The sequence below is a fragment of the Bubalus kerabau genome, chromosome 7 (genome assembly GCF_029407905.1).
Source record: "Bubalus kerabau isolate K-KA32 ecotype Philippines breed swamp buffalo chromosome 7, PCC_UOA_SB_1v2, whole genome shotgun sequence".
NCBI lineage: Eukaryota > Metazoa > Chordata > Mammalia > Artiodactyla > Bovidae > Bubalus > Bubalus kerabau.
This window is the reverse complement of record NC_073630.1, coordinates 107,431,264-107,452,625: the sequence shown is the minus strand read 5'-3', so window position 1 is coordinate 107,452,625 and position 21,362 is coordinate 107,431,264. Positions and strand designations below refer to the sequence as shown.

The 21,362-nt window shown below is 50.4% G+C and overlaps 1 protein-coding gene across 1 annotated transcript in view; it reads right to left on the bottom strand.

Annotated features, from left to right (window-relative positions):
• C7H4orf50 (chromosome 7 C4orf50 homolog) overlaps positions 1–21,362 on the bottom strand; it is a 68,133-nt gene that overhangs the window by 25,985 nt on the left and 20,786 nt on the right. Inside the window, exons 5-7 of the mRNA XM_055587423.1 lie at positions 11,786–11,897; positions 10,387–10,514; positions 6,134–8,647 (exon numbers count right to left, since the gene is read on the bottom strand). Coding sequence (XP_055443398.1) covers positions 6,134–8,647; positions 10,387–10,514; positions 11,786–11,897 — 2,754 coding nt within the window. The remainder of the gene's footprint in view (positions 1–6,133; positions 8,648–10,386; positions 10,515–11,785; positions 11,898–21,362) is intronic.

The window sequence follows — 21,362 nt, the reverse complement described above, 5'->3', positions numbered from 1 at the left end:
TCGTTCTTCCCCTGAGGTCATCAAAGGGTGACTTTCTGTATCAAGAGCCTGAGCATCATTATGCTCTTGATTCATGCTACTAAGGTGGTCTTGGGAGGGAGCAGTCTTGCTAATACCAAAAGCTCCAACTGCAATAAGTCAGGGGCCCCAGAAACCCGAGACGTTTCACACAGCCTTGCTCATGGTCCCAGCTGTCTAGCTTTCATTGGAAGCAGCCTCCCTGGGAACTGAAAGTCCACAATACATCTCTTCCACGTGTTCCTGACCTGAGTGTGAGCTGGCAAGAGGGGAGGAGAGAGAAGATGGCAGAGAGGTAGAGAGGACAAAGTGTGACTTGGTGGCTTGTAAGCCAGGAATACGATAGCAGAATGTGTTTTTTTTAATTAATAGAAATCCACAAAGCGTGGGCCTGAGATTCACAGACTGGGCCCCCTCAAGAACAGATGGGTGCTCCGAATGGCTCTGTAAAATCTAAGACTTGCAAAACAACTTGGCCTTTCTGGGAAGTTTGGTGTCTTCGCTGCCTCCCTGCTCTGCAGGGACTTGGGTTTCATCCCCAGCATCCTGAGAGAGCGTCCACAGGACATTCTAAAGAGGATGAGAGGGCGGGGTGGAGGCCAGCCCGGCCTGCCATGTGGGACTGCCCCAGACAGTGACCCCTGTTACTGGAAGAGACGGCCAGCGCCTGGGGCAGACACACTTTCAGAGGCTGTCTCCACTCTCCAGGGAGGTAGCGCACACAGATGTGCAGCATTTGCTGACTTTTGTAGTGTAAACACCATCACGGCCAACTGCAAGCTACAAAAACGGCATCATGGGAGAGATGCGCATGAGCCGTCTCTGCACTGAATCCATCCTGGAGGGTTGGGATTAGATGCCCTAAAGTGAGGGCTTCCCAGTTGGCACTAGTGGTAAAGGACCTACCTGCCAATGCAGGAAGTATAAGAGATGTGGGTTTGATCCCTGAGCTGGGAGGATCCCCTGGAGAATGAAATGGCAACCCACTCCAGCATTCTTGCCTGGAGAACCCCCTGGACAGAGGAGCCTGGTGGGCTACAGTCCATGGGGTCACAAAGAGTCAGGCATGACTGAAGTGACTTAGCACACATGCAAGCCCTAAAGGGAGACCTGGAGGTGAGCAGCAGTTCCCAGGAGAAAGCTGGGATGTGGGAGGAGCAAATCTAGGATCCAGAAGTGTAGAGATTGGGGACCTATCTAGCAACAGCTGACGTTTCCAAGGGACCAGACTGTAACTCACCAGAAGGAATCTGGACTTCGTACCAAGTGCGACAGGAAGACACAGAAAGCTTTAAGGGTTTTTATTTTAAACAAATAAAAACATGATCAGGTTTGTGACTCGGGATAAAGGAAATGGAAAGCTTTCCTCCCCCTCCACCTCCTGTCCACCACCAGTTCCACTGATTCCAACTCTGGTTTTTGTCTGGAATCCTCTGGGTTTTTTTTGTTTGTTTTTTGTTTGTTTGTTTTTTTCTTAATTTCAAATTCCTCTATGCTAGCATCATCTCTTGGCAAATTCCTCTTGACTGTTCTCCTTGTGTCTTCCCTGTGTCTTTATAGCAAACAGTGTTCTTTTTACCACAGAAATGTAATCATGTTGTTCTGATGAAAACCCTCCAACAGTTTCCCACTGCATTTAGAAGTGATCATAATTAGAGCCTACCAGGCCTTCTGTGGTCTTTCTCATGACAGCTTTCCCATCTAAACCTCATGCTACACCTCACACGTGCCCACTATGATACAGCCATGCCAGCAACTTTCTGCTTTTCCAATAACCCAGGCTCATTCCTGCCTCAGGGCCTGGCCACTTGCTTCTCCCTCTGCCTGGAATGTTCTTCATCTGCTTCTCCTTTCAAACCTTGAAACTCTCAGCTTGAAATTCACCTCCTCAGCGTTCCAGTCGCCACCTGGTCTGACTAGCTGGGATTTGACAACTGTAAGATGTGAGGAAACTACACAGAAACAATTCTCTGCAGGCACAAATGGCAACCAGTGCAGGGCTACCATCCTTGAGAAAAAGGACACCCAACAAGATGAGCTCCACATTCTCCCTGGAACATTTTGCAAACCATGGCTTAGGGAAATAGATCCCAAGCTGAACACTGTGGTCCTGTTAAGTGAAACCAGAGACTGGGGTCAGGGATGCTATGACAGCTGGGATGTATGGAACAAAGTAGCAGAGAGAAGTGAACTGCAGAGAAAAATCCAGACACTGTCTTAGAAATACCCTTGGGTCCTTGGTTGAATCATAAATGGCACAGCATAGTGCAAGACTCTGAGATCGTGAAGGACAGGGAGGCCTGGTGTGCTACAGTCCATGGGGTTGCAAAGAGTCAGACACAACTGAGTGACTGAACAACAGCAACGGAAGCCTAGTATAGAACAGAAGCTGGGAGGTCAGTTGCTGAAGGGATTTTGGAGGTCATGCACTGCTACAAAGATGGCTGAGCCAGAGTGGAGAGTCTTTAGTCAGTGCTCTGAGAACTCACCTGATACCACCGAAAGGCCATGCCCTAGAAGCCAGGGCCATGCTTTAGGAGTGAAATCAAGCCTGGTACTGAGGGGGAAACTGAAATAGACATGCAAGGGAAAAATATGGTCTGCTGGTCATTCAGCTACCTACTAGAACAAAACTCACTCAACCTGCTCTAGAGGAAGCTAATAAACAGGAATCCCTACAATACGTTCTGCATGGTGTCCAACATTAAAAAAAAAAATTACTAGTCACATGAAGAAGCAGAAAAGTGGGATTTAACTAAGAAACAAAATAGTCAATAGAAACAGACTCAGAGTGATCTACATATTGGGGTTAGCAGACAAAAGCTTCAAAATAACAATGATTTTATTTCTTTAAAACGCAGGAAAAGATGGAGCAAAATGAATGATAGTATGGAGTATTTCAACAGAGAATCAAAATCTCTTTCGAAAGGGTAAAATGAATATTTGATTGCAAAATACAATAAAGGAAATTAAAAACTAATTAGATGGATTTACTAGAAAACAGGACATGGCAGAACTTTTAGTGAGCTAGAAGACAGGTCAATAGAAAACTCAAACTGATGCACAAAGAGAGAAAAAATATAGAAGAGTTTCAAAAGATGTGGGGATAAAGTTAAAAAAAAAGTCTGGGTTTCTAGGAGAGAAGAGAAAAATTGAAAAGAACAAAATATTTAAAGAACTAATGGCCAAGAATTTTGCAAATCTGATTAATGACATGACTCCACAGTTTCAAGAGGTTCAGAAAAACCAAGGAGGATAAACATAAATAAAACCTCATGTAGACACATCATAGTCTGACTGCAAAAACCCAAAGATAAAAGGCAAGTCTTTAAAATAGTCTGTGGTAAAATGACACATTTCTGTCAAGGGAAAAAATACAAATTATTCAGTTTCTGAATAGAAACTGTGAGAGCCAGAAGACAATGAAATGAGGTCTTTAAAGTGTCAAAAGAAGGAACCATATCTGCTAACCTAAAATTCTGAATCAAGGGGAAGAAATCTTTTAAAAGTGGAGTTGAAAAACTGTTCTCATAAAAAGAAATTTGAGAGAATTCATCACCAGCAGACCCTAAACTACAAGAAATAAAAAAGCTCTTCAGCTGAATGTAAAACACATCCACAGAAGTAGAAGAAAGAATGAATAGTGCAAGAACGTAGAAAGATACGAGTAAATAAAAAAAAATTATTGAGTACTTAAAACGATCTAAATAGTGCTTTATAAAGGATGTTATACACGGAAGCAACATAATTGACAAAAATAAACAATGAAAAGGATAAAAAGAAATTAATGGAGTTAAACTATTAAAAGATTTTTGGATTCTTTGAGACATGGTAAAAGTACTAAAGTAAATTTTAATGATTAATGGGTACATTTTGAAATATCTAGGGTAACCACTAAAAGAATGACACTAAAATGCATGCAAAAGTAAGCCAGTGGAGAAGAAAATGGAATAACAGAAAATAGTTTACCAAAAACAAAGGAAAGAAAGCAGGAATAAATGAAAACAACAGATCAGACAAACAGAAGCACCAACAAGGCAAAAATAAAGCCAATTACACCATTATATATAGGAAACAAAAATGGAACAAACACTCCAGCTAAAAAGCAGAGGATGTCAAACTTACTCAGAGCTAAGTTTAAAAAAAGCCATATGCTGCTTCTAAAAAATATGCTTTATATATAAAGATACTGATTGATTGAATGGAAAAATATGGATGGTATAAAAAAAGTTATACACCATGGAAACACTAACAAAAAGAAACTGTTGTGGTTATTTTAATATCAGACAAAGTCCATTTTAGGGCAAGAAATGTGAGACATGAGAGACGTTTCATCATCTTTAAAGAACTGATTTACCAGGAAAACATCATAAACCTAAATCTGTGTGTGTAGCTCATAAATACCTTCAAAAACAAGAATCAAAACTAACATAACAAAAAGAAGAGATCTTAAAAGACATCTCGGTAGATGACAAAACCAATAGACCACACATCAGTAAAGTTATTGAAGATTTGATTAGCATAATTAACCACTTTGGCCTTATTAATACTCAGCAACAGCAGAACATTCATTCTTTACAAGGGCACATAGAATATTTCCCAAAACAGACCATCACATGGTCAATAAAACCAGTCTCAATGAATTTCAAAAGATTACAATAATATATATAGTATGTTTCTGAGAGCAATGAAATAAAACTAGACCTCAATAACAAAAATAAAACTAAAAAATTACACAGATGCTTGGAAGTTCAACAACACGCTCCTAAATAACCCATGGGTCAAGGGAGATATCACAATAGAAATTAGAAGCTGCTTTGAACTGAACAGACATAAAAAGTACAACTTATCAAAATGTGTGGGTTGTAGTTAAAACAGTGCTTAGAACGAAATGCATAGATTTAAATGCATAAATCGCAAAAGAGCAGTTGAAAATCAGTGATCCAAATTTTTAACACAAGAAGCCAGAAAAAGAACAGTCAACTAAACCAAAAGAATGTAGATGGAAGGAAACAATGAAGTTATTAGAAGAAATCAGTGAAATAAAATATAGACATTCCTTGGTGGCTCAGATGGTAAAGAATCTCCCTGCAGTGCAGGAGACCTGGGTTTGATCCCTGGGTTGGGAAGATCCCCTGGAGGAGGAAATGGCAACCCACTCCAATATCCTTGCCTGGAGAATTCCACGGACAGAGGAGCCTGGAGGGCTATAGTCCACGGAGTCGCAAAGAGTCAGACATGACTAAGTGACTAAGCACATACAATAAAGAACATCAATAAAACCAAAAGATGATCCTGTGAAGTGATTGATAAAATTGGAGAGAAAGAGAAGAAAGACAGAGGCAGAGAGATGAGATATGAATTATACAAAGGATACACTGTATATCTTACAGACACTGGAACAAGGTCATGAGCATTTCATCCTAGGAGTCCTGAAAGTGGAGTATTGTCCACAGATGAGGAAAACAACTCAGAGAAGGCACGGTCGGATGTAGTCGGTGCAGAGGTGAGTTTGAACCTTGTTTAAATTCTAAAGCCCCCTGCTGTCTCCTTTTAAGTCCCAATGTGCAGCGTGATAAAAGGTGTTGGCTAAAGTTGTGGTGGTTATCAGATTACAATATAGAAATGTATCAAGTCAACACACTGCACACCTTAAACTTCCACAATGTTGGCTGACAATTATACCTCAATATAAATAAATACATATATACCAATAGAGACTCAATAAGTAGAATAATGACTTGAGCTGTTTGAAAAACTGCTTGGTCTGAAAATACAAGCTCTCATCTTAAAGGATAAACACCCTCTCCATGTCCCACCAGATACCCATCTGAACAGCCTGAGTAGAGAGGCAGACTTGCTTCTTCTTGTCATAGGCAAGAATACAGACTCTGGAAGCCTGAACCCCCAGGTAGAACGTGGGCTCTATCCCTCCCAGCTGTGTGACTTGAGGCAAGTCACTTAACCTCTCTGTGCCTACGTTTCCTCATTTGGTAAATGGGGATGGCGACTGCTACTCCCTCTCAGGGCTGCTGGAGGACGCTGGAGTAAAGGGTGTGGTCAGAGCTACAGAAAGTCAGCAAGATGATTCAACAGCCACGCAGAGTCAACCTACCCGGATGCCACCGTGCAGGGACCTCAGTGCTCGCCCTTGGTCCGCAGAACAGCTTGGTGCTTTTTCCTCTTTCTCCAAATGTGCTTCTTTCACTCCTGACCCATCGGTGTTTCCTCGCAGGGCCCTGGATCCTGTGGCATCTCCCCGGACCAGTGACGGAGCAGTAGAATAAGCACCACATCTGGAATTGTCCAGGCCTAAGCACGGCCCTGTCCAACCCTCAGCCAGACCCATATCCTGCTCCAAGGGCGGCCCAGGGCCTCTGGCAGTCGGTTGCCCTGAAATCTGAGTCACCTGCACCCCTCTTTCTACTGTGTTCACCTGGTCCACAGTGCTTTTCCCCTGGAGATGCTCCTCTGCTCTCACCAAAGGCCCCACATCTGTGCTGCTCCCCAACACAACCTCCCCTTCCAGGGCTTGGATCCTTCTTAGAAGGTGTTCGTTCTCCCCGCTGAAGGTGCGGATCGTGTCTTCTATTCCCAGGATGATATCATTTATCAGCCGTTTGTAACTGACCCCGAGCTCCAAAGTCAGTGCACCGAGTTCCCAGTTTTCCAGGGTGACGCGCTCCATCACACCTTTGGATTTTTGGATGCTCGTGGACATGGCTTTCTGGATTTGCCCCAGGAGCCCTTTCAATCTTTCGTTTTCCTCTTCGAGCTCAGAAATCTTGCAGTAACTCTTCCCATTGCAGTCTTCAAGCTCAGAAATGACCTTCACGTACTGGTCCAGTTCCCTCTTTAAGTGAGAGATGTCTTCTAACAGCATGCTCTTATCCTGTTCAAGCGTGGATATTTTTTCCACATTTCTCTCCCTCTCTTTTTCCAGGGTGCGCAGTTTTTGGTGGCATCTCTTCTGATCTCCCTGAAGCCTGGCATTATCACTTAAAACGTTGTTTCTCTCATTCTTCAATCCAGAAATGAGCTGATGAAACCTGCTCCATGCTCTCTCGAGGGCTCTCGGCGGCTGCGAGAGGTGGTTCCCACCATGCTCGGGGGGCCCCGCTGGAGGGCCCGGGCTCAGGTCAACCAGATCCAACGTCAGTCCTGGAAAAGGGCTGCAGGTTCCCAGGGCCTCAGTCTCTCCCCGCTTAACATCTTCACCAGGCTCCCTGGGGTTTGTTCTCTCCACAAAACAAATATCCAAACCCAGGTGTGTCAAAGCCTGCTGAGGGTGCACGACCCCCTGGCAGCTGCACCATCTCTGAGCAAAGCCCCAGGTTTCTCCTGCCAATGAGGAAGCTCTCTGTCCACACCCCCGACTCCCAGGCTTCAGAATGGAGAGGTGTTGGAAACAAGCCTCCATCTCCCTTTCAAACTCCTCTATTCTGAGTGCAGACTGGTCAAGGCCTCTACTTGGAGCCGAGGGGTGACGGGTGGCTCCGGCCTCCTTGGACCAGAAGGCCAATCCAGGCGATGGTGGGGAACCTTCTTCCTCCAACAGGGAAAGCATTTCCTTGGCCTCACTGTCCTCCGAGCCAGGCTTCTCCAGGACATCCCTGAGACCCAGGCTGGACAGCTCTTTCTCCCCTTCTTCTTCCTGTCCTTCGTCCCCAGGGCTTACCTCTGGGGCAAGCAGAGCATTTCCAGACCACACAGGGTCTTTCTCTATGCCCTGAACTCTCCTGATGGCTCTGCTCTGCTCTGTAAGGGGCTGGGCATCCACTGAAGATGGCCCATTGGTGCCCGGAGACCCAGAGAATGTGGCTGCGGGGGCCTCTTCCTCCTCCTTTGATGATAAAAGCCTTCCTCCTCCTTCTTCTCCTTGGAGGCCCCAGACATGCCCTTCCTCATGTCCCCACCTGCTCAGGGATTCAGGACCCTCCAAGGACACTGAGGTCTCCCCCTGCAGAACAAGTAGTAGAAGCTCCTGCCTGCGCCCGAGGCAGGATGCTGCGGCTAGGGGTTCAGAAGCCCCGGCCTTCATCCATGTGCCCTCTGGGGCCCTGACCCCAGCCTCCACCCTCAGATTCTCCCCGCTTTCCTGACCCAGCTGATACCTGACCCTGCTTTCTGCCTGCTTTCTGCCCCAAGTCCTCACCTCCTGCCTCTCCAATCTCCACCCTGACCCTGGGGCTCCTCCTCCCCCCTTCCCAGAGTCTTTTCCATCCTCGGATCCTCTCCCGGGAATCTGGTGATGTGAAATGTGCGAGGCCTCCTGGCCGAGGAAAGCAGTGCAGCCTCTTGGCTCGTGGTGGCCCCGGCCAGGGTGTCCTGAGGCGGAGGGAGCGGGCAGGGGCTGGGCCTCCAACACCTGTTGGGTGTGCAGTGTTTCTGGAGGAGCTTCCAGGAGTAGCAGCGGCAAGGGAGCTGGGCCTGCAGCCCGGCCCTGGGGAGGGCATGCGGACGCCTGCACACGGAGAGAGGACCCCTGGGCAGGCCTGGCTGTGAGCTTCTGCCCTGGAACCCAGGTCAGCTCCGCGGGGACCGGTGAGCCATCCATGGACCACCCCGGGGGGCAGCCACGGATGAGAAGGAGAGTCTGGTCATCCGAGCAAGGCTCCGCTGGAGTAAACTAGGGATGGGAAGAGAAGAGAAGGTGTGAAGCGCCCCTCTCCCAACAGGGGCCCTCTCCACTTCTCCAGCTTCATCTCCCCAACCAGCCATATGGGTCTTCCTAACACAAGAAGGCCTGTGAGCGGCCCCAGGGCCTTTATACCCACTCTCCCCTCTGCCTAGAATGTCCATCCCCCCCATACCTCTCTCTCTCTCTTGCTTCACTAACGTCTCAGCTCAGATAATACTCAAAAAGGACCCCCTGGCCTCTTCCACCACTGTCTGTCCATTGACCCCACTTGACCTCCCTCCATCACACCCTCCACTCACTCAGATCATGTAGGATATTTGTGTGTGTGTTATTGAACCACCCCCTACCTCCTGCCCTAGCCCTGCACAGCCCACATGGGGCTCTTCAAATGTAAACTAATTAAACAAAAGTTAACACTCAGTTCTGCAGTCACGCCAGCCACGTTTCAAGTGCCCAGAAGCCACGTGTGGTTCACGGCTCCTCTGCTGGATGGCACAGACATAGAGCAGGCCAGCGCCATGGGAGGCTTCAGTGGACACGCAGTGTAGACTATCTGCCCCCGAAGGCAGGGACCCTCGGCCTAGAACAGTCCAGCGCACACAGGAGGTATTTCAGAGATACTTTTGAATGTATTTTTATAGTTACTTGGTGGCTCAGATAGTGAAGAATCCTCCTGCAGTGCAGGAGACCTGGGTTCAGTCCCTGGGTTGGGAAAATCCCCTGGAGAAGGAAATGGCAACCCGCTCCACTATTCCTGCGTGGAGAATTCCACGGACAGAGGAGCCTGGTGAGCTACAGTCCATGAGGTCACAAAGAGTCAGTCACTAACACTTTCACTTTTTTTTAAATATAAATTTATTTATTTTAATTGGAGGCTAATTACTTTACAATATTGTATTTTACCTTCACTTTTCATTCAATGCATTTAACCAGAGAGGAGGACTGGGCCAACTCAGAGAATAGACCCAGTCTGGGAGGTGAAACCTGGCTTTGTTCAGTCTAACCGGGAGCCTTTGGCTCACCTGTGACCATGACCCCAGCCCCAGCCCATGGCCACTCCGAGCCTCACCACCTTTACCTGGCGGGCCTTCCCACCTGGCCTGCCCTTCCGCTGCCCACCCCTGGTTTCCAGTCTGTCTAACTCCATCCTTCCATTGGGGTCCAACTTTTCTATGAAGCTCTTCCCACCCCAGGGACTGCTCTCAGCTCTTTTCCACTCTGGACATGACACAGCACACCAGGCAGGGCTCAGGGCAGGAGGTGAGCAAATGAAAGTAATGCAGGAAGACCCCTCTCTCTAGGACCACATCAGGGCTGGTTGGAACCAGGCTCCCAACCCTTAGGGGATGGCATGGTGCAGATCGTGGGCTATGGAGACAGGACCTCAGTCCCTTCCAGGGCTGGGAGGCTTTGGGAAATCACAGCCTCCTCCTCTGCAGAACGAGGGGGTCATGGCTCTTGCCCCACAGGTGGTAGGGAGGTTTCAACAAGATGAAGTTTGCTACGTGGCAGCTGGGCCCATGCACACAGCTGGGGCTCCCTTCCTGCCCACTCCTCACCCGGGGCTCAAATCGCCCTCTCAATTATTTCCAGAATCTTTTTCCAACCCCGAGCTTCTTCCCCTCCCTCTCCCACTTCCTGAATAGTGGCCACACTGTGCAGCATGCACAGCAGGGCTGATCAGACCCAGCTAGCACCCCAGGCATGGAGAAAGCCACTGGCCTCACCTGTCCACGGTCAGATCCTGCAAGGTCTCTGGGGAGCTTGTTCGTGGTCTGCGGGCTGGGGACCAAAACAGGAGGGCCTCGTCCAGCCTGGACACAGCCCCATGCATAGGGCCCCTCGGAGGACTGGCCTGGGAAGTGACAGGAAAGAAAGAAAAGATGGAAAGTGAAGTCGCTCAGTCGTGTCCGACTCTTTGGGACCCCATGGACTGTAGCCCACCAGGCTCCTCCATCCATGGAATTTTCCAGGCGAGAGTACTGGAGTGGGTTGCCATTTCCTTCTCCAGGGGATCTTCCTGACCCAGTGATCTAACCTGGATCTCCCGCATTGCAGGCAGACACTTTATCGTCTAAGCCACCAGGGAGGAGACCCTCCCGGGAACTTTTCGGAGGCTGTCACCAACAGCAACATCTGCTGTTAGGGTGAGGCAGTATGTCTCGTGACTCAAGGCCTTTGAGCCCCCAAAGGTGGCCTCATGGTCACCACTGCCTGTCTGGTGAGGAACCCAGCTCAGTGATGGCGAGTGACCATCCATTGATCAGCAGCAGAATCGGGTCTGGGAGCCACCTCCTCTGACCACAAAGCCCAGGACACCTCCCTCAGCCCCATACCCTCGTGGTCACGCAGGGTCATAACTCCCAGGCCCCAGCCCCACACGGAGTGGATGGAGGAGCTGATACCCAGGCTTTGCCAATGGATCCTGCTTGTTTCCCCAAGGGCAAACTTGACCTTGTCTGACTTATCTGCTCTGCTCCCCAGAAATGTGGAGGGGAATGGTCAGCCTTGCCAGTCAGCAGTACCACTGGGTATAACTGGCCTTATATGGAAACTCAACTTGACCTTGAAGGACTGTATGCAAACTACAGACAGCCAGGTGGACACCGTGGCTCTGGGGCTCCCTGAGTGCACCGGCTTTTGCAGCAGACACCCCGGAAGCTTCACCCGAGACTGTGAGCAGATACACTGGTTCCCATCAGCTTAGACAAGCGGCTTTCAAGCCTGGTTGCTCCCACACCTGAGCTGTCACTGGGGTGGGGCAGGAAACAGAGAAGCTCCTGGTCATCACACGGTCTTCTCCAAAGACAAATCCCTGAGGACAAATCACCCTAAGAGGACCCTGCTGCCCAAGGCTGACACGTGTGTTGCCTGCCTGGCACCCTTCTGAGGGCTGAGGGAGTGAGCCTAAATGTTGGGTTGAGCCTGCGTCATGGACCTCGTCGTGGGCATTGTGGAGGCTGAGCCCACTTTTCCCAGCTGGGTGGCAGTGAGCAAGGGACTCTACTTCTCTGAGCCTCAGCTTCCTGTCTGCAGAGCAGGGACCACCACCCTGTTGGGTCATCAGGACATCATAAGCGAGCTAGCCCATCAGTGGCTGTCCTTGAAGACCCCTCCTTCACGCACCTGCTGAACCCCTCTGTTCAGGTGCCCCGTTGGGGTCTTGGCTTCTGCAAGCATCCAGCGCCTCCTCCTGGGGCAGGGACAGCGATTCATCCTGAACATGGCCCAGGGCATCCTTGATGAAGACACAAGAGGTCAAAAGAGTGGTGGGTGTCCCTGGTTGAACTGCTCTCTCCAAGCCTGTCCCCATCAAGCCCTCCCAAAGACCCTAGGAGGGAGTTGGACCCCCTCCCCTGGTGAGGACAGCAGAGGGCACGTGGCCTGGTGGTAGGGCCCTGGCCCTGTGTGCTTGGTCCTGCCAATGAAACTGCCTCCTGTGAGCTCCCACACTCCACTTAGCAGACGAGGAGCTTGTTTGTTCAGCCAAGCCACCCCCGGGTTCCCCAAGGCAGCATCAAAGGCTCCGGGCCCCTCCCCTTCCTGGGTGGAAGTTTCCTGTGTCCACTCTCAGAGGTGGCACCTGACCAGGGCCTCTGGGAATCCTGTCCCTCAACTTTCCACAGGCCCAAATGGCCACAGCCAGCTGTCCCTGGGCCCTGCCCCAAAAGACAAGCAGGGATACATTTGTGGGGCTTCCCTGACCCAGCACACACCCCCTCCCAGCCCGCAGAGCATGTGACAGGCAGCAAGCACCTGACTGCAGCTACAGCAGAGAAGGCATGGGCCCAGCAGAAAAACTCAGCTCCGGTCAACGTCCACGAGGGGCGGGGGGACAGGTCTCCTGCAGGTTCTCACAGCCCCGGGTACTTCTAACCCGGTTCTAATGGGTGATGCTTGCTTCCCACCTGCTTCCACACTAGAACCGAGGTCCTTCAGGAAGCAAACTTGCCTTCATTCTGTCTTCACCATCACCCCTGCCAGGCACATACTAGGTGCTGAATAAATGTTTGACAGTGGATGGACAGAAAGAGCCTGCAGGAAGGCCGGTGTTTCGAACTCAGGGTACATTTATTCAGCAAATATTTATTAAGCTTCTACATGGCTTCCCCTTATCAACTCATCTTCTTTCTATAGAAACAGACCCAGGATTTTATTCAGGGGTGCGATATATCATCCAAGAGACTGCTGCTACTGCTGCTGCTGCTAAGTCACTTCAGTCGTGTCCGACTCTGTGTGACCCCATAGACGGCAGCCCACCAGGTTCCCCTTTCCCTGGGATTCTCCAGGCAAGAACACTGGAGTGGGTTGCCATTTCCTTCTCCAATGCAGGAAAGTGAAAAGTGAAAGTGAAGTCGCTCAGTCATGCCTGACTCTTAGCGACCCCATGGACTGCAGCCTACCAGGCTCCTCCATCCATGGGATTTTCCAGGCAAGAACACTGGAGTGGGGTGCCACTGCCTTCTCCGATCCAAGAGACTACATTTCCCCAATTTCCCTTGAGTGCAAACACAGTTGAGTAGATCTGCTGTGTGTGTCTTCTGGGAAAGCTTCTTATAGGAAACTGACTCAACTGAGCAGGGCTAACCCCACTCCCAGGCTTCCCTGGTGGCTCAGAGCTGAAGAATCCGCCTGTGACACAGGAGATACGGGTTTGACCCCCGAATTGGGGAAGATCATCTAGAAAAGGAAACGGCAACCCACTTCAGTATTCTTGCCTGCGAAATCCCCTGGACAAAGAGGAGCCTGGTAGGCTACAGTCCATGGAGTTGAGAAGAGATTACTTAGCAACTAAACAGGTAAGGAACAAGTAATGGGTCAGGCGCTTTTCTAGGGGAGGAAGAAATGGAAGTGGACAGATGATGCCCCGCGCCCTCCTCACCTGTCCCCAAGCCCTCACCTGCTCTAAGCAGACTCCTCCATTGACCCTTAACTGGATCTCCTGCTTCCCCTCCCATCCTGCCCACAGTTGCCAGAGACGCCCTCTAAAATGCACTTGAAGAATTGATGCTTTTGAACTGTGGTGCTGGAGAGAACTTTTGAGAGTCCATTGGACTGCAAGGAGGTCCAACCAGTCCATCCTAAAGGAGATCAGTCCTGAGTGTTCATTGGAAGGACTGATGCTGAAGCTGAAACTCCAATACTTTTGCTGAAGAATCTGCCTTCTTCCAATGTGAAGAGCTGACTCACTGGAAAAGACCCTGATGCTGGGAAAGACTGAGGGCAGGAGAATGGTTAGATGGCATCACTGACTCGATGGACATGAGTTTGGGTAAACTCCAGGAGTTGGTGATGGACAGGGAGGCCTGGCGTGCTGCAGTCCATGGGGTCGCAAAGAGTCAGACATGACTGAGTGACTGAACTGAACTGAACTGACCAGAAACACCCCGCCTTGGCTCCCCCTCAATCCACTGTGCTGCAATCTGGCACGGGAGGCCATCCAGGGCCATCACCGCTGCCCCTGACACTCCCTGCCCTGGCTTCTGCTCCAGCACCTCCTTGTCTCCTCCCCACCCTGGTTCCTGCCTGCCTCTGCACCTCTGCACACACTGTTCCTCCCGCCTGCCTGGGAAGGGTAACTAGTCACCTGCCGCTTCCTCGCAAAGTCCTCCCTTCCCTTCCATACCCCGCAGCAGCTGAGCACTCAATCTCACTGAAATGAAAACTGGGTTGGTTGCCCTCCTGTTTCCAACCCTTCCATGCTTCCCACTGCTGTGAAAGATAAAGTGCCCACCAGCCCGGCCTCCCCACCCTCATCTCAGCAGCCTGGATGGACCTTCTCCCGCCTGCCTTGGGGCTTGGCACCTAGTGCCTGCTGCCCGCTCCTCTCCTCCCCACACCTCGGCTCACCCCACCTGCTCCTTGTCGGGGCTTTCCTGACTGTCCCCCAAATGAAGCCCCTCCCTTCCATAGCACCCCATCCTCATACCCCAATTTGTGACCTTCCAGTTACTGTGTGACAGGCTTGTCTAGTTCTCCTCAGAGACCCGGGGGAGTCTGGCCACACCTTAGAATCATCCAGAAGCTTTTAACAAGTATCTGAACAAGGCCTCAGCCAAGACCAATGAAAAGCAGAGGGGTCTGGGCACGGCCCTGCTAGGCACTCAGACAGGCCCGGTTGACAGGCCAACAGGTCTGTGGGTGTCTTCTGCCCACAGACCTTGGGTTGTTTCTTGGTCTTCTCCACTGGCTTCCCACATGATCAGAACTAAACATTTTTGTCAAGAGCTTACAATCACCATTGGAACTAGATGGAGACGAGGCAATGAAGGAGAGAGGGGGAGAAGGTAAAAGAGGAAAAGAGAGGGAATGGGATGCAGAAAGGGAGACCAATTCAAAGATGCGAGAACCAGCAAGAGAGGAGCAGAAGGAAGGAGGAGGGAACAGATGAAAGGGAGGTGGAGGGAGGTGTCGAAGGCCACCACCATTCTGCTCTTCATTTCTATTTGAATTTTGTTCTAATACCCAAGTTGACTTTGACTCAGTTCTACAAATACTTTCTGAGTCCCTACTATGTGGCTGGCCTGGTTCTGGGGCAGGGACACAGCCATGGGGAACACACACAGACCACTGCCTTGAGGAGGAGACCTAGGGAGGACTCCTGAGAAGATGATGCCATACCCATTTCATGTCACAAGTGATGAAATCAATTCTCAGAGAGGGACAGTGACTTGCCCAAGGTTACACAGCACATACAATGGGAAAAGAGGACCAGAATTCAGGTCTCTGAACCTGATCAGGTCTTCTCTCCGCCTTCCTGCCCCTCCCTGCTCAGTCTTGTCAGCCCTCCCTACTTTTAAACACTCTCAGGAGGATTTGCCTGTAACTTTATGTGGTTTTAGTTTTAACCTGCCAATATTTTGAAAAAAGAAAAGAAGGAATACAGTGACATCTAGGCACAAATATTATAAATGTGTTAGACTATATCCCTCTGGGCTTTTTTCCCCCCTTTTCTATGCATAGATATTTAAATTCTTCCATAAGTCTGTTTCTACAAAATGTTGACTTTTGCTTTGTGCATTTATCATAGGATGGTATCAGAAAACCATTTCCACAACTTTTGTAATTTCTACAACCTCTTCTGCAAAGCAGTGCTTTAGGGTCACCTTATTATAATCTCTGATGTAAGGAATGCCTTCACTGACCAAATCACGTCCTTCTGATCAGACATTGGGGTTGTTTCCAATTTTTACCAACTATAAACAGTGTTGAGGTCCTTTTAATATTTAACAAATATTCAGAATCTTGAGGTTTTGCTCATTTGTATTTGTTTTTACAAGTAATGGAACTGACCTTTTTTGTAAGACCACTGGCCATCTGTATTACCTTTTATGTGACTTTTGCCTAGGTTTTTATTTTTGACATTATGGACACTATTTTAAAGCCTTTGCTCTCTATGGGAGTGAGTGACAAGTGTGTGACACGCATTCTGCACAGATGCAAGCTCTGAGCAAGGAGAGGCTGCCTAGACTTGAAGGAACAATGATAAGATTCTCATACCCGCAACCAAGGGTGCTCTATTCACACTGCTGGGGCTGAGAAGCTGACTGGAGTGTCCACTTTCCCTGAAGCCGCTGCGACCTGGAGTGAGGTGGGGTGGGTTGGGATCTCAGCTCTGGGATGACAGCCTGCCACTGACAGAATAAGAGAGTGACTTTTCATCTCTGTACAAGCCAACTTGTTACCCTCCAGGCCAGGCAACAGCCCTTGAGCTGTCCCCTGTGGCAGCGATCATCATGTCTGCTTCCCCTACAAGCCTTTGAAGAGCAGGGTCACCTCTCCAGCCCCTCATGTCCTGGCATGGTGCTTGGGACATGAATGGTGTCTGGTGCACACTTGCTAAAAGCATTCAGACACATCTGCAGATGAGCCTTGCTTATCTTGCAAACCAGGCTTCCCTGGTGGCTCAGTGATAAAGAATCTGCCTGATATGCAGGAGATCACCTGCAATGCAAGAGACACAGGTTCAATCCCTGGGTCAGGAAGATTCCCTGGAGAAGGACATGGCAACCTACTCCAGTATTCTTGCCTGGAAATCCCATGGACAGAGGAGTGTGGCACACTGCAGTCCATGGGATCGTAGAGTGACACGACTTAGCAACTAAACCACCAACATCTGGCAAGCCAGAGTCCTTTCAAATTTTCTTTCCCCTGGGATCCTGAGTAAACACTCCCTCCCCAAATTCCTCCCCAGGTCTGGACTTTGTCCTTGAAATGACTGTTTCTTCAGGGAGCTGGGTTCCAAGCAATTTGCTCTAGAAACTGTATACTCTGTGATCCTAGGTAAGCCAAGTGCCTCCTCTGTGGGGTTGGGGACAAGGACACTGACCCCTACCTGGCAACCTCCCAGCATTGAGGAGATTCTGTTTGGGAAAGTGTTTTGTAAATATGAAGCAAATAAAATATCCTCTCATAAAGATCATCCTCACCATAATTCACACCATGACACCCAGAGTCTTCAGATGTAAGTAACCAATTGGGAGGAGGGTCCTGGGTGGAGGTACCCTAATAATTTGTAATAATTTTCTCTATGACACACACTTTCCAGGGGCTAGACCGCCCTCTGGTTTTCCACTTTCTATACCCCACTTCAACATTGCATCTTGGGGGGGTCCCTTTGGCCAGAAGCTTCTATTTGCCATGGGCATGGAGCAAATATCTCCTTTGGTTCATCTAGTCACTGAGTCACTTGCTCGCCAAGCATTTCACAGCCTCTGTCCAGGGGCTGGGATTTAGGGCTGAATGGTACCCAGCTGGTGATGATGAGGAAGGCACAGTTGTGGGGAGGTGGGCTGCCAAGTCTGGCACAGTGAGAATTAGGGCCCCCAGGGGCGGGTCATGTCATGATGGGGACACCAAGGACAGAGTGAGATGACATAAAATCAGGAAAGTCTTCCTGGAGGAAGTGGCATTCTCACCAAATGTAGAGAAAGAAGCAGGAGTTTACTGAGAGGCCAAGGGCAGCAGGTGGTGGAAGCCTTTAGATCCAGGGAAGGTGAGCAGGCTGGAGGAGCAGGAGCCCAAGGTGGCTGGGCCAGGCTGGAGGAAGTGTTGTGCAGTGAGGCTGAGGACTGGGTTGGAGAAGCAGGGCCCTGAATGCCGTGGTTAGGAAGTGGAGCTGGAGCCCCAGCCGATGGAGCTGCTGGGGGCTCATGAAAGGAGAACATTTGGGGGTTACACCATTACCCAGAGAAAGGCATCGAAGACCTGCTGTGGCTCTTAACCCCTTTGGGTCTAACCCTTTTGGAAATGCAGTCAGCCTTGGGAATGCATACAAGCATGCAATGATCTCAGAACTCCAAGTGCAATTCCATACATGCACAGCTCCAGGCAAGGGGCAGACCAAGACCCTGAAGGACACTCTCTGGCTTTACAGTGTGGTTATCAATACGTTGTAGCATTTCAACTTTAAAATTGCAGGCACTGCTCCTCCATGAGCTGGTGACTGGCTGGCACTTTGAAATGCCCAGCACCCACTCTGGAGCATTTCTTCCTCTCCAGGTGGCCCTTTCTGACTCCAAGATTCGCAGAGTTGGGGCTGTCAGTGCCTTCTGAGAGGAGGACAGCCTGGAAGACTGTGACATACCCCGCGGCCCTGGGTGCATTCCCCTCCCAAACACCAAGGTCCCCAACAGCGACCCACAGACTGTCAGGCCCCTCCCCCTTCCTCTGTTGGCACTCTCTTGCCTTAGGCGGTCTTGTCATCCTATGTGGGCAGGGGTCTTGTCTTACTTCCCAGCCCCAGTACTGAGTTCACCATGTCATGTGGAGTGGACATCTGTTAAACACTGACTGACCCATGGACCAGTAGTTACTGGAGGAGCAGAGTGTGGCACCCACCAGCACATCCATCTGCCAGGGTGCAAATCCTTCCCCATCACTTAGTATCTGTGGGAACCCTGGGATTCTCCATACCTCCACTTCCTCATCTGTAAAATGGGGATAAAAGAGCACCTCCCTTGAAGGTCGCTGAGGGACAAAAGGAGTGGACAACAGATGCAGAGCACCAGAGATGGCATCTGGTGCAAAGATTCCCTAATAAACACAGGGATCATTTTGTACCCACACGAAGCTGGTGAAGAAGCGCATCAAGGAACTAGAACTGACAGTTCTGCCAGTCATGGGGCCTCTGTAACAATGCATCCAGTAGGTTGCACTGGACGTGTCTTCCAGTGTCCTCCCCAAACTTCCTAAGTTGATGTCCTAACCCCCAGGACCTCAGAACATGACCTGATTTAGAAATGCAGTCCTTGCAGACACAGTTAATTAGGGTGGGGTCATTAGGGCGGGCCTTAATCCGCTGTGACCTTATAAAAAGGGGACATTTGAACACAGACACCTATAGAAGGAAGATGACGGGACACAGGGGGAAGACGGTCAAGGAGAGAGGCCTGGAACTGACCCTCCCTCACAAGTCTCAGAAGGAATGACCCTGCAGACACCGTGATCTCGGACTTCCAGGCTCCAGGACTGTTGTTGAGATCACCCAGTCTGTGGTCCTTTGCCAGGGCACTGCAGGAAATCCTCATAGCACTTACCTCTCTACTTGATCAATAGGGAAATCGAGGCATAAAATTAAATGACGTGCAAGGTTCCCGGGACTCCCAGAGGGCAGGGCCAGGCTCCAGACCTTCCAGGTCGGGGGACTTGGCCCTGCCTGTCTCCATCTGGGAGAACTGCTAATGTCTGGAACAAGAAGCTGATCATCCAGGTGCGAGGCCCCCTCGGAGGGACCATCAGAAGGGGATGGAAGCCCTCCTCTTGGAAGAGAGAACAAGCCATGCGAGAAACACACAAACCATGATGAAACAGACACCGACAGCCAAAGTAAGCCCTTGCCAATAACACTCTCCTAGACAAGCTGCTAGATTGCTAAAAGCCAGAATCAGTGGCCATCCCATGACATTTTATACTGAAATGGTCCCCGACTTTTGTTCCATGTTTAAAGGGCTCTTGCATTCGTGCTCCAATGGGCTCTTCACTCTGACACACTTAGAAGGCAGCGAGCGCTGCTAGCCCTTCACCCAGCAGAATCCACAGGGGTTAAAGGCCCCAAGTTCACAGGGTCAGAGATGGCCGGGAACGTAGAGCATCTGGGCCGCAGGCTGAAAGGGGCCTGGACCCACCCATGGGGCCCCAGTGATAAGAGACTCAGACAGTCTGTGGTCCTTTCTCCCTCCCTCCTTGCACTTGATAAATATCTACCAAGCTCCTTCCCATGTCAAGTGCTGTGCTGGAGCTGGGGTTGTGGCAGAAAACAGAGAGGACCCGAAGGATTCTGTGTGTGGGTGGAAGGAAGCAGGGAGGAAAGGAAGGCTGGTGAGAGAGAAGGTGGGGTGGCGATGGGGGCGACGCGGGGCACCTCACATGGAGTGGGGGTTGGGTTCTTGCACTTGCACAACCACAGAGGGTGACATGAGTCCAGGTATGTTTCCATGGGCTGTTACCATGCCAACCTCCCTGCCCAGGGCGGTCTTTCAGGATGACTATGGAAGCAGCCTGAGGACCCTGCCTTCAGCAGCTCACCCTGCGGTTCACGGGCACTTGCTCCAGAGAAGCTGGGCCTGGCGCCAAGGAGAGTGCACCATCTGGGCCTTCAGCCCAGGTCCCAGGAGGACAGAGGAGGAAACACTACCTGAAGGAGGCCAAGGAAGAGGAGGAGGCGAGGCCGGAGTCATTGCTGGCCGTGAGACAGCACGGTTGTGGGCTGAATTGGGTTGCCTAAAAATCAAGTTCAAGTCCAAACTGCCCCCCCCCTGCCAGCACCTGTGACTGTGACCTCGTTTGGTAACAGGGTCTCTGCAGATGCCCTAATGACCTCCCTACTAAGGGTGAGGTCATCCTGGAGCAGGCCAGGCCTCGCCCACCCCACCTGCCCCTGCAGACTGACCTCCAGCCTCTGAAACCAGGCAGAGGTTCTCAGCCCTTTGTCCGAGAGAACCACACCTAGGGACAGCCCTGCCCGGAAAGCCACCACAGTGCTCTCCGTCTCCCACGGCCCATGGGCTGCTGTGATGGGGGAGCTGGCGATCACAGGCCTTGCCCACTCCAGGGCCTTGTCAGCCTGTGTTTCCATCAGCATCTCCCGCAGATTAGAGGAGATAAATCGCAGTCACATTTAACTGACTCCAGGGCTTCCCTTCCCAGAAGGGATGGCACCCCACTCCAGTACTCTTGCCTGGAAAATCCCATGGACAGAGGAGCCTGGTAGGCTGCAGTCCATGGGGTCGCTAAGAGTCGGACACGACTGAGCGACTTCACTTTCACTTTTCACTTTCCTGCATTGGAGAAGGAAATGGCAACCCACTCCAGTGTTCTTGCCTGGAGAATCCCAGGGATGGGGGAGCCTGGTGGGCTGCCGTCTATGGGGTCGCACAGAATCGGACACGACTAAAGCAACTTAGCAGCAGCAGCAGCAGGGCTTCCCAGGTGGCGCCCGTGGTAAAGAACCCGCCTGCCAGTGCAGGAAACGTAAGAGATGCAGGTTTGATCCATAGGTCGGGAATATCCCCTGAAGGAGGAAATGGCAACTGACTCCAGTATTTTTGCCTGGAGAATCCCATGAGCAGAGGGGCCTGACAGCCTACAGTCCATGGGATTGCAGAGTCGGACATGACTGAAGCGACTTTGCACGCAGTGAAGCCTAAGCTCTTGGGACAAACAAAAAGACAAGAAAGAGGAAACCATGATGTAAGCAGTGTGA